General features: G+C 43.2%; 1 protein-coding gene across 1 annotated transcript in view; it reads right to left on the reverse strand.

Annotated features, from left to right (window-relative positions):
- GRIN2B (glutamate ionotropic receptor NMDA type subunit 2B) overlaps positions 1-14,155 on the reverse strand; it is a 167,306-nt gene that overhangs the window by 114,657 nt on the left and 38,494 nt on the right. The window contains exon 2 of the mRNA XM_041416757.1: positions 2,484-3,082. Within this exon, the coding sequence (XP_041272691.1) occupies positions 2,484-3,082 (599 nt within the window). The remainder of the gene's footprint in view (positions 1-2,483; positions 3,083-14,155) is intronic.

A 14,155-nucleotide genomic window follows, 5' to 3' on the forward strand; every position in this document is an offset into this window, starting at 1 on the left:
TGGATTTGTAAAAGCAATGGCTTATTTCAGACATCACTAGCTTTTAAACTTCAAAAGGTGCCTGCAAGTAATTTGACTTAAATAAAAAACTAAGCACCCAACTCACTGAAGTCAAACTTTTTAGCCACCTCACTTGGAAATACAGAGAGTGTGGAAACGTGGGCAGGGGGAGGGAAAGGAGGCAGGGTCAGAACCCCCTCAAAGGCCAGCACCATGCGAGGCAAAGCGAATATTTGCACTGCGCTCACAAGTAACTACAAAAGTGTAATTATTTATGAGTTAGCTCAGGTGCCTGTAGCTATCTACAGTGGCAGAACAGAGGCTGGCACTGACTAATTCGACTGTGCTTCTCAGTGAGACTGATGTCAGTACCCAAACTAAGTGGGGTGTATCTACAAGTATTGGCATTCATTCCTGTGAATGCCGTGCCCAAAGCAGACATGGGAGCAGAAACAGCATGATTTGGGCCATGAAGGTGAAAAGAAAGCTATGATCTTCACAAGTCACAGGAACTGCTTTCATGTAGGGTGCCGAGGCTTCAGGGCATATCTAAACAGCACAACAGTGCTGGCATACCTACACTCAAGAGTCTCTGAGCTGGTGACTTCTAAACAATGCAAAGAGGTGCTATGCAGAGAGATTATGTTGAGTCCTTGAAGCAGCACAGCTGTATGGGTGTGATGTTATGCATAGGCTAACAGAGTGTCAACAGAACTCATTAGCAGAAGGTCTCTGCAGAACGCTGCATCACATAGCAGAGAACGTTTTGTTTTCTAGATAACTGCTGAAAAGACATAATAGCACTTCCCCCAGAATCCCTCTTCATTTGGAAAGGTAGAACAAAAGCCTGCCTTGATGTTACTTCTCATTACTTTGTATACACTATATATATATATATTTTCCGTGCTTAATCATTTCAGTGATGACTCAAAAGAGCAGCAAAAAAACCCCTTATTCCTAAGCCTAGCTGGGAAGGAAAAAGATAAAAGATCTGGGCACCTTTGGTAGTTTCAAGGCCTGCATGGAGAAAAAAAACAGCTTGGGGAAGAGGAAGAAAAAGCAATAAGACCTGGCAATATGCCAACGGATCATAGCGACAAAGAACAAATAGCAATATGGGTAATATATTGGGCCAAAGAATAAAGTTCTCTCACAGTCCCCAGCGTTCAGGCAAAGCAAAAACCTGCTTCCTTATCCCTTTGTCCTTCTATCTGCCTAGTAAATTTGACAGTGAGAGGTCACAGCGTGTGGACCAATCCATCACATTTGCACTGCTTAGGGATTCAACATGACAAATTAAGAAAGACACTGAGCTCTGTGTGGCCTGATGGTTACTGCCTGGATTCTCCTTTTCTTACCACAAAGGATATAACATGTCCAAGGGTTTTATATGTAAAACATTGCACAATGACAGCTGAGCAGATCAGGGGGCATCTGAATTCCATGTCTAATTATCCGGGTTGCTTTGCTACACGCTAAAACTCCATCTGGGACAAAGAGGAACATGTAGTAATCAGAGTGCTGTTCTAGAGGTTGTTCCACCACAATCATCCTCTATGCCCTTAAAGAGATGCCTTAGCACTGTTTCTTAGAAAAATTTGAATTTGTATAAAAATAAGATGTTTATTCAAACAGATTTTCCCTATGCCTAAATACCCTTTTAAATTTGGAAAATCGTGCTGCTCTAATCAAGGTACTAGGCTTTCTGCCTAAGGTACACAAGAAAGAATGGTACCCAAAACACCCAGCAGACAATGGCTAGTGAAGTGCCAAAGAGCAGGGTGACAGCATGAGCCCTCCTCTGAGGTAAACCAGATTCTTAAGACATCCAAGGTCTTTAAACGCTTTGAGTATGAAGAAGGATCTGAGCAGAGCCGATGGCTCTAACTCTTTTTGGAGCTCTAGCTCTCCACATCTCTTTGCACTTCCTTCTGCCCTGCAATTCAGGGCTAATGAACAGCAGAAGGACACTTGGTATTCAGACAACAGTTGCCATGAAACTATTCCAGTAGGTTACACAACCATCACCTGTAAGGAACACCTGTTCACAGAGTGCTAGTGCCTGGAACAGAAGCTGCTGCCTTCTAGACTTCAACACAAACATTCCCATTGCTTGCAGCAAGAACCCACCTGAGAGGTGCAGATCCAGTCATGCAAAGACACCCCAAGAAGTTCAGTGCTGTTATGAAAGCAAAAATTTGTGCATTGAGGGGCACACTCAAATTGTTGCACTATGCCTTTGTTATTTCTTTTCCTCATGCTGACTTGTCCTCTGTGTTGTATGAAGGCTTTCTAAGGGGGTGACAACACTGGCACTCATGATGCACAGCAACATGGGTCCCACCCTCAGCTCACCTCCCCCTGCCCAGTTCTGGCCAACACCATCTGCTGCCCAAAGCACCACATGCCTAGCAGAAATACTCTGGTATCAGAGGTCGTCTTTGACCGCCCTTTTGTATGGCTGGCCCATGGCTTTCCCTTACCTGTTGAGCATGTTGGACTGGTAAATCCTTTTCTCCTGGGTGTTGTAACAGCTGCTCTTGGGCTCAGGGATGAAGCTGTGTTCAGACAGCATATCAGAAGCAGCCGTGGTGATTATGGCTATTCCATCCCTTACTCTGGCAGGAAGACCGTAGTCCCATTCATCATATGAGACAGAGATGAGCCCGGTGGGGAACTCAGATGGCACTGTGTCTGTATCCCCTGCCACCAGGCTGGGCACGATCCACGTGTAACCATAGCCTGTCAGACCCACTGAGTTGGCCACCTCAAAAATGTAGGTGGCCTCTTCCTTTGTGCAGTAGAGGAGGATAACAGGGCTTTGGAGCTTCTTGAGCTGGTTCTGGATCTTTGAATCCCCATCGTCCAGGGACATGTCCAACAGAAGGACCTCCTCCAATTCCCAACCCACAAAGCTGTGCTCAATGGTACTGCGGATCTTGTTCACAAAGTCCTGGTAACCAGGGAAGTAAGTAGTGACAATGGAAAAGATGTACCAGTCATATTCTTCCATGATGTTGAGCATGACAGAAGCTTGCTGTTCTATTGATGGGCCAAACTGGAAGAACATGGATGACTCATCCTAGAATAGGAATTCAGAAGAAGAGAGAAAAAAAAGAAAACAAGAATAGGTCAAAGGAAATAAACAGCATTCCTAGTCAATCCATTGAGTGGAAAAGGGTAGGCACACAGTCAGAATCTCACTTCGTTTCTTGGCCAGAGCTTAAAGATTTTTAACTTTTTAAAATTTAAGTGAAGCAAGTGAGAAGGAAGTAAAATCCTTTTTATGACCAGCTGTCCTTACTTTATTTTTAAAGGCAGGTTGCCAAAATTACTTAAAGGTTTCAACTGTTAGGCCTGATTCTAACAGACAGAGAACAAGTGGTACACAATTGAGGACAGAAAAGCGGAATACGTACAAAATATTTCCATGAAATCAAGAGCTCTAATCAGGATAATCATAACCTCATATATAGCATAAACAGGATACACAGCAGTTTTGATGCTGCTTTTTGGGACAGTCACTTTGATACTGAGTTTGGGACAGTTTGAGTATCCAGACTGAAGTACCAATAGAGTAGGCAAAATCATTGGATAGGAATAGCTCTGACAATCTCTACTGCTAGCTCCTCTCAAAGCAAGCAGCAGCACAGAGTTCTGTACAGTTCTTCTCAGTACAACTGTGAAGGCTCAGTCTCAGAATAACATAAAATACAGTAAAATAAAACAGAGATTTCTAAACTATGATGAGGTTTGTTGACACCATGTTTTAGAGAAATATCAGCTCAGTATTTCTCTTGGTGTGGATCTCATATCCTTCTACCATACTAAGTTAATCTTTGCAAAAATTAGAACTTGTATCACTTTACAACGTCAAAGACTCCAAGGAGTTTTATACAGATCTCAGCTCTCCAATGGTGTAGTGTAAATCTCTTCTGTCCTGGGATTTCATTAGATACCAGGCTTTCAATTCATGACATCCAGAAAAATGCAAATCTTTTGCCCAATTCATGAAGGAAAGGAATGGGGAACAATATTTGCCAATATGCTCTCTTAGGGATACATCTTCTATCTTTTAAAAGCAATTGCAAACTCATCCTGACTTCTATAGAGGAGGATTAGAGCATAAAAGAAAACCCAACAAATTAAAAAAAAAAAAAAAAAAAAAAAAAAAAGAAAACCACCATAATTAAATTCTATCTCTCTGTGTAGAGATTCCCATCATAATAACAAAGTTCTCCAAATCCAAACTCTACTTTAAGGAATGAGAACAGCCCAATCTCCCTTTAATAAGCCTGGAAAACTGGACGGAAAACTGGACCAGAGATACAAAGGATAGTCAGGAGTTTGAGACCTGGGAAAACTGATTGTGCCTCAGGACATTATTTCAAGATAGTCACATTTAGAACAGCTCTCTACCAAATTGAGTCTACTGCAGCCTGGCAGGTAAAGCTGTTTCTCGGCAGGGATGTAGTTAATCGATCATCCATTCATCCTTTAGTCATGGTTTTGATTATCTATAGCTATTTCCTATATTGACAAAATATGCTATAGCTCAGCAACTCCAGAGGAAAGAAAAAAAAAAAAGTAAAGGCCTGATCCCATACCCAGCCTTAAGCTGCTTGTTTCTCTTTCCTGAGCTCCCCATGGGTCACATTCTATACAAAATGCCTCTCTTACAAGGTTTGGTGATTAAACTCCGTTTGCTTCCTCCATACAGCTCACCACCCACATGTGAAAGTTCTCTTAGGGCTGCTCTTTGCTTAGTGGAAAAATAAATGTATGCAAAAAGAAAAAGACGACAGCAACAAACTGAAGACAAGTTAAAAAAAAAAAAAAAACAAACAAAAAAAAAATGGGAGCAGCAACTGGCGCTGCTCAATATATGGAAAACATATCATATTTTTTATCATTGGAATTCACCCCCTTCTGTCCGAACTGTGCTCAGGAAAAGAACCTACTCTTCTAATAAAAAGATACTTTATGTCTTTGAAGCTTATGCAGAAAATTAGAAAAGACAGAGGGAAAAAAAATCAAACTATTCTCACAGCATGTGCCAGAATTTGAAAAAGTCCTGAACAAGCATCTCCAACACCCTTCATTGCACAGTGCCTTTGAAAGCCACTTGTAGCAAACTGAATGCTAGAGTGTGAAGACTCAGCCTTACTGCAACACGAAAAGGCAAGACAGCTACAACGATGACTAGTATTTATTTTTATATTAAGTTCAACAAGAGCCTTTCTACACTTATGCATAAGAGCCTCTGAATTGACTGCAATTTTTCACCATTTCTAGCAGACAGTCCAAGATCTGAAGGGCCTGGTTATTGAATTACAAGAACATTTGACACACAGCATCTGGAAGTCTTGTCTGGTTGCTTCCTCAGTGACAAACAGGGGACACTAGGTGGTAAATCCACTGCTATTTCAAGGCTACATAGACACACTCTCAGGAGTTAGTAGGCATGATAGCAAGGTGCAGGAGGTAATGACCTCCCAGTGATTTAAACAGGGTCAAGCTAAAATGCCTGCTGACAGTTCGTTCCACATGAGTGCACCGCTTAACTGTCGGAGGGAATTCAGCCCCAAAAGACTCGGGGACAAAATTCAGAGCTCCTCACTAACAAGAGTGTATCAGAACATCAAAAACCAATACACCAAATAGACAGATTTATCACAACCCAGCGAAACAATTCCACTCCATTGAGAAATGGAAGCATCCCACTTTACATCAAGCACAAGCCACTTGGCTGTGCAGGCAATAATTGCTCTTGAGCAACTGTTGGCATTTCTATTACAGAAGCAGCGAGAAGGGGCAACTTATATTCAAAATGAGAGCATTAAGGAGGTGCAAGCCAGTCCAGACCTTGGTTTGCCAAGATGTCTTTTGGCACTTAATGAGCCCAATAGTTGGGCTAGCCAAATGTTCTTCATTACCTGACCAACTCAGCACTCAGAGAGGGGTGAAGAAGGAAGGACAGACAACAGCAGAGAAGAAAGTGTCCCTCTCATAATAAATCAGGAGAATTGCTGATAGAGTTGGATAGAAATCTCAGTCACTACCTTTTGAGGGGGACAAAAAGCAAACTAAGAAAAATGTCCAAAAGCCACAATTTTCTTCTCAGCCTTGTTTTTGGGCATGCCTGATGAAAAGTCAAGGAAAAAGAGAAGGAGCTGAACTAATACAGAACAGTGGGGGTATCAGAGTATGAATTTGACCTTACTGTAGTGCTACAGTGAAAGTTTTTTAATTAGGAAACAGACCTAAGGTGGTTTTACCATTTTTACACACATATACCCTTTAGAATCATTATTGCTTTATTACAGTCTAAAACTAAAAAAGGAGTATTTTACCCTTCCAGACATTACAGGGTTTTACAGAACATTATAAGTTCCTATTTTTCTCCTGAATAAATTTCACATTTTCCGCCTTCTTTTTTTTACCTTGAAACAGCCAAAATATGGTTCAGCATTGCCACTGGGAAGCAGTTTTAGGTTTGGGACAGGGATAGGTCGAGTGTTAATCAGAAGCCCCTTACATTGCACATCATCCAGGTGAAATACAATCCCCTGGCTACAGGAAAAAGCTTGTCTTCCTTACAGCCCTTTCACGTGCAAGCTCAGCCTTTCCATCACTACCTGATGCAAGAGAAAACAAGATGCTGCAGGGTGTCCCTCATACAGTCTGAAAGAGCAGAGACTCCACTGGAGGATCTCAAAGCTTCCAGAGATCCCTGTACTCCCCCACTGTCACCCTACAAGGCCAGGGATCTGTAGTTTGCAGAGCTGAGCTGGAGGTGGAGCTGATCAATTGACACAGCACCACTCCCCAGTTGACAGATGGCTTCCCACAGAAAATCTGCTCCAAGTTTACCAATGCTGGGACAAGTATTGCCTCCTCCTCCTGCACGTTTAACCCTTCAAATAAGAAGGCTGGATTGCACACGGTGAAGGTACAAACACACTCACCATGAAGCCTCCTCTGGTAGACTGGCGGCTAGCGAGTTCCTAGGTGGATGGAAGAGGGTTTGCATAGGTAGGACAAGGTTTAGAGTACCAACGCTTCTAAGTTCTTCAGACTTGCAGATTGGCCAGGTCTGACCCACACCTCACCGAAAAAGTGAGCCCTTGGCAAGGCTGCAGATGAGTCTCCCAGGAGAGTCTCCCTCCTCCAGTTGCACCATTTGAAACCAATCACAGCCATTTAATGAGCCATTTACCTCAGATGAGGCAGGAGAGGTCCTCAGGGGTCTTTTCTCACAAGTTCCTTCCTAACAGGCACTCTAGATTCCCCAGGCAAGCAAATACAATTACTGCCTTAAAAACAGAATCTTACAATCCAGAGCCAAACTGCTTCTCAGCATGGGGCAGACTGGGGAATATCCACAAAGCAGGGGAATGCAAGATCCCCAAAAACAGTTGCAGTGGTCCACTCATGCTGAGGAACTGGCCAGCCCTGCACTGAGCCATGGTATTGACTGCTGACTCGGTGAGTGAGGAGATCAGCATGCTCTGTGCAGCCCATCTGAATGTAATCTGGTTCTGTGCTCCACACACTGCTGGCTGGTCCATGAACACATTTTTGCTAGGGATGGCAAGCTCCTTTTAGCTTCAGTCGAAGTGCCAGACCCCACATAAGGCAAGATCTGTCAAGTTATGCACAAGGAATTTGAGTAAGGAGCAAGTCCAGAGCACTTGTTTGCTTCCAGGATTTTGAGAAATTTACCGTGTCATTGCAAAATGCCCTACTCTGCTGTCTCCACACAGCTGCAGGACAAATACAATTGGTACTGCCAGGCTAGTAGCCCCTTTTTATTAGGCTTTTGGGAACATCTGTATATTTAACCCCATTTGCTGCTTCATTAGGCTTCCTATGCAGACATAATTTAACAACTGGGGCCTGCCCTTCCTCTCCAGCTCACAGAGGGGATCCTATTGGATCCTAATGACTCAGGCCACTATCACTTTTCAGAGCCCTCTTCTCATTTCCTGATTTAGAAGAAAAGCTGTTCATGTGTCTTTAGTACAGTCTTGATTTGCAAAATTACTCTATGACCAACAGCCAAATAACACAGGGCTGCCTCTTGTTTAGATTTCAGTCCTGTCTACCACACAATTTGGAGGGAGCAAAAAGGAGTGAGCAAGCACCAAATAACTTCTGGGAAAACACAGGCTTTCATTTGCCTACCTATGTATTTCTTTTCTTCAAAACTGAGACACACCACTGTGTACCTATTTGTCACAGTCCTGGTCGGATACTTGATTCACTGTGAGTTTTACTGCTCATGACGGAAAATGCCACTACAGTTCAACGTCCTATAATTTAGTTACTTATATGTCCGAGTCCCGTTTGTTATAACATATCTGACAGGAAATCAGGATCTTTGTTGCTTAAGTGTTCATTTACTTCTGTTTATCTTACCACAAATCCATTACTGCCTCAGGCTAGCCTACAGTCAGGATCCTCTGTCTGTTTGGTTTTTTCTCTCCAAATTTAATTTTTTTATTTCGTTTTCAACAACTCAATACAATAAAACTCTGGCTTTTATATTACATGTTGCCATCATGCTGTGTGAGTGCTTTCTTGAATGCTTGCAGTAGGAACTATGAGAACATGGTGACACTAGAGACCTAATATTATGTCCTCCTGGTGGAATTGGCATCTAAAATAGAATCTCTGCTTCTCACACACATATACACACACTTCCACATATACATTCATAGCAAAACCTACTCAATGTAAAGTTGGAGCACGTTGAATTGTGTCATTTCCTAATGACTCTGCCTAGTTTATACTATTTAATAAGATTTCAAAACTTTCCTGTTTGACTGAAATAGGTTCCCTGGCTTACTAATGATTTTGACTTGCATAGCACATGACCTCCTGCAATCCTTTTCCCACGTTCTGATTCACTGAGGAGTGGATTGTTCTTAGTGAAAATCCTCCAAGCTGCCCTGGGAACGTGCTATCAGTGGGAAGTTCAAATTTCTTAGATGAACAAATGCGGCTTATATAACCATATCATTAATCAGCTCCCTGCCTTGTTCTTGCAATAATTACTGAACACACTAGACTTACTTGACAGAGGGATACATCACTCAGAGTTGATGGTTACAGGAATTGGTGGATGAGTGATAGCAAGAGATCCAGTTCAATGTTGCCACTGATAGAAAGACAGGATACACTGTGATAAATTAATTAGGAGAATGGTTGTTGACTCTCTAGGTCTTCTCTAGAAGCCACAATCCCTGACGGCTCCTAATTGCAATGAAGAATCTAGAACTGTTAGCACAGTTCGACTATTACCCTGGTAAATGATAACAAATATACTAAATTTACATGTATAATGACATTACCTACATATAAAAGTTTCATCATATACACAGATCCCAGTCATGGAATGGACATTAATCACTCTGTAGCAGTGGAAACAGACCTGCTGCAGAGCCCTAACCCAGGGGCAACAGTCCAAGTGCTCCAGCACCAAGGAGTTCCTGAGAGCTGCAACAAAAAGGTCTCAAATTAAAGATGACTCAAGGGCTGAAAAAGCTAAGTGATTTCCACTTTCTACTTAAGGGTCTGCAGAAACAATTTGCTCAAAAGACTTTGCAACAGCGGAAACACACGATAACCTAGATTCTGTAATCTTCATCTTGGTGTTGTTCCACTCTATACCACATGCAGTTAATAAAAAAGATGAAGGAGTCAAATGTACCAGAGCCGTTGTCTGACATATACAATTCAGAGAAATTCAGTTGTTTGGCTAAAGAGAGGGTGTAAAATTTGTGACTTTTACGAACAATGACTGGTAAAAGCAGGCTAATATATGGTGGTATGTTGTACCAGCTTCTTACAGCACCATGCATGGATGCCAGCATTTTTCCACAGAGGAGAAACACTAGTTAACAAGCTGCCAGGATAAACAGTTTCCCACCAGGATTGTTACATTTCCATTTTCACCTCTGTAGGTGTGTATTTCCTTGTTTGATGAAAGTACAAGGACGGATTAGAGCCATGCTGAGTGGAGTCCACCCCCCAGGTGACATTACACCATGCGGGCAATTTGGGCAGCCCACGACCAGTTTCCCTGTCCCAACTCAGAGAAGCCCACTAGGCTGGCTTAATATCTTGACACTGCCAGCCCAAAACAAATGAAAGTCAGACTGCCCCATTACTCATCCATCTGATTACATCATGGTGTTTGCCTGGCTCTTCTTTTCTGGCTGTCTTACCCTCCAGACTAAGGACTGAATTTTGACTGTAAGCTGAATGGGATGTCATTTGGTATAGCCTTATTAATCAAGAGCAGCCATAAAACTATCCAGCACTTTAAAAAAGTCCAGTCACAGTATTTGGCAAGATGTCATCGAATAAATTTCTCAAATCAACTATCCTGGGTGAAATACTATTTCTTTTTATAATTTCTAAATTAACTGCTCTCCCATTTCATTGAGTATACCTTTGGTCTCTTACCTTCATATGAGCTGAACCTCCAAAGGCTCACAGAGTCAATTTACATAAGTCCTGGAAGTTCAGCATTGCATCCAATGCCCCCTGACCCTCTCAGGAGCTTAAGATCTCTTCTCACTATGGTCCAGCTGAGGACAGGTCAGAGTGTGTCTGTTAAGTGCCTCTATTCTTCTTCACTTATAAAGTAGTAATAACCCCTATCTCTCAAATTTTGCCTTGCTTATTTAATTTAATTATTAACCTTCTGCAGGCTAAGCTGTTAGTTGTTTTCTCTGTCCTAAGAGATGGCACCTGCAGTCTTAATGATACCTAAGGTGTAGTCAGCCTTTATGGGCAGAGCAAAGTTGGCTGTGCCTATCTATGCTCTAAGATGGACAGCTAAAGTAAGGCAGTCAGTTTAAAGTAATATTGTGCCAGAATTTAATCTTTTCTCACAGGCTGGTATTATAAACTAGTTTAGATAATTTTTAACACATCTATATAACTTTCATACCCTTTGGATCAGAGTTGGCTTGCCTTAGAGTACAAATGAGTGAGCAGCTGCACGCAAAGTCTGTGTAGATGTGCCCTCTGCTTTCCTTAAGGCAAGGAACAATAAAGGGCTTCAGCCTCATCCATCCTGGACACCAGTAAATGGGCATTTCTGTTGCTTGGCAGAAAAAAAAAAAAAAAAAAAAAAAAAAAAACTCTCACTTAAGCCAGGAGAGCTCTCTAGCAAGTGGACAAAACCAAGAGCTGAGGTTTGACTAGATTGCACAGACTTCAGATTTCCCATTACCTCATACCCGGCTGGCTCTTCTCTAAGAGAGTCATAATTGATATTCTGAATATATCCCAAAGGAAAAACAAATTTTAAAAGAGAGAGAGAGAGAGACAGGTAGGCACCGGTCCTGCCCCACCGTCCTGGTCCCAGTTGGGCAGCCAAGTTCCCCTGGCAACAGTGTACACGAAATCCCGCTGCGGCCGCAAGCTCCCGACCGCCGGCATCCCGCCGGGAGGCACCGCACCGCACCGCGCCCGCCAGCGCTGTGGCACGGCATGGCACGGCACAGCACAGCCTGGCACGGCACAGCACAGCCTGGCACGGCACGGCACAGCCCGGCACGGCACGGCACAGCCCGGCACGGCACGGCACAGCCCGGCACGGCACGGCCCGGCATAGGAGCTGCGAAGACTGGGGTTGGCCGTCACTATCACAGCGCGCAGCTCATCCCCCGACAGCCTGCTGGGACTGCAGAGACGCTCGGGAAGGGGAGCGGGACTGAGGGGACACTCGGAAAGAAGGGAGCCCACCTTTTCTCCTCCTGAGCCTGGGAGTGAGCATTCACCATTTCACACTCACAGCTTGCTGAGACTGTGAGTATCCACAACTCCGTTCACCGCACCTTCCAGATCAGATACCATCACTTTGGAAAGGAGGTGCTGCTTGCTCAGAGTACAATTCCTTGCTGTCTTGAGCTCTCCCAAACCTGACTCAGCTCGCTTCAACCTGCGTTTTACAGCAAGGGCTGGGACAGGAGGAATGCCAAATCATTGTTCTGTATACCAGGCAAGAAGGCAGCTCTGTGCAGTTTTATTTTAAAAGGGAGAGGGATTTTATCCCCTGCCTTATACTTTCAGAACAGGATTAAATAATCTGGGCATAAAATGAAGAAACAGTACCCTGGTCCGTTTTTGTTTGGACTTGCTGCTGGCAAGCAGCTGTCTCATTAGCACAGAATGTGTATGTCTGCACCAGGCAACAGGAGGCACAGAAACCATGCACTGGCCCTAAGGCATCTGTTCATCAGCACTGCATGGAAGCTCCAGCCCGTGTCCAGTAGAGTTGCCAGATTAGGAGAGCTAACTAGTTCAAATCCCAGCCTGCACCATCCTGGTGACCCTTATTCTGGTATTACATCTAGCTGGGGACTCTTCAAGTCTGAGGAGAAGATGGATTCCTGACCCATTGGACCAGGGCTCTGGATTAGGCCCCTGCTTTGGAAAGCTACTGTATCACTGAAGTGTGTTGTGAGAGTTCTTGGCTGAAACAACAAGTATTTCAATATGCTTGAAGACCCCATCCCCATGAGAGCTTGCTGTGGCCATAGTTAGTTACCTCTTGTGTTCCAGGATGAATGAAAACTGCACCTACCTTCCCTACCCAGCTCTCCTTCCTCATCAACCAGGGAGGAGTGCCCCTGTTGGGAAGTTGCTGTCATGTCTGTCTTGCTTATCAAATTGATTCACAAAGTTTTAAATTATTCTCCTCATCCCCAATGGAAACTCAGAGACCAATGGAGTTATTTACACAGATATTAGATAGGAAAGAAGCTCTCTTCTCAAATCTTCTTGAGCTCCCACCTATTAAGTCTTGAAAACACAACAGGTTTTCTATAGCTTTACAGACAAAACCACTCACAAATACATGAAGTCTCCTGCATGCACAGATGCCCATCCAAACATATGCAGCACCTTCTGCCAAATCCACAGCTGCTGCATTATTTTTTTTTTCTATTATTTTTCTTTGGGATCATAGCTCTTCAATTCCTTTTCTTTGCCTTGATGATTAATAGCTGTTTTTCACGGCTCTTGTTGTTATGAGACTGAGGCACAAATTGTGGCAAACTCCCTATCGATGGAACAGCCATTTCTGAACTCTGAGGAATTGGAAATTGTTCTTGGTAAAAGACTGGAGACCACAAGAGACTTGTAGAGCTAGAGCATGAAATCATCCCCACCGTTCCTGAAGTACTAAATATTCACTGTTGCAACAGTGATTGGTGCTGTAAGGACCATTATATCCACTTCCATGATCTAAGCACATGAACACTTACAGTCCTCAGGATTCGATGAAGAGGATCTGAAAGTGGGAATTGGTCCATCTGACTTTCCAAGTTTCAGTTTTGTATATTTTTTTGCTTGGACAATGAAAGTCAATAAGTCCATTTCCAGTCAGCTTAACTTTGTGCCGAAGCACACATAATTGAATTCAGGTTCTTTCTAATCTTACCTGCACATTGATATATATCTATATATTCAATATGTCCTTGACATAACTTAAAAGCAGCAGCATAATAAATAAGATACTTTTTGTACTTGAATTCAAATTTTTCTATCTATATTAGGCTTTGTACTTTTTCAAACAAAACCCGAGGCTGAGACTGAGCTGCCATATCTTTTTCAGCATCACACATGCACATGAGACACTGAGCTTTCTGTCGAGGATCGACACAGCAGAGAAAGGGAATGACAGAGCAGCATAAGAATTTGCCTCCGCTGGTCATTAACAATAAGAGTAACAAAAGCATCTAAGAGAATAAAAGCCAGAGTGAGATGTGTTAGGTATAGAAATAGCTCTTTGACTGAGTCAAAGGCAAAGCTGGTGCATCTTGTTTTCCTTCATCTGCTTGGCTGTTCTCTTTCCTAACCACATGCTCTGGCACAATGGGGGGGTGGGAAGTAGATGGAAGCATCAGCAGGGGCTAGAGCAAGCAGCGGAGAAACGAGCTTTTCAGTCTGAACACTGAAGTCCTGCCTGGCCAGGGCCTGTGACAAAAGATAAACAAATGACCATACGAGGGGAGAAAACAAAAAGTTGAGTCCAGCATTGCATTGGCTGCAAGGGAAGAACCATAGACTGTGGTGTTTTGTCTTTTCTTCCACTTTGTATCATTCTAAGTCATCCTGTGTCTTTCTGCACTCC

The sequence above is a fragment of the Onychostruthus taczanowskii genome, unplaced genomic scaffold (genome assembly GCF_017590055.1).
Source record: "Onychostruthus taczanowskii isolate IOZ18803 unplaced genomic scaffold, ASM1759005v1 scaffold53, whole genome shotgun sequence".
NCBI lineage: Eukaryota > Metazoa > Chordata > Aves > Passeriformes > Passeridae > Onychostruthus > Onychostruthus taczanowskii.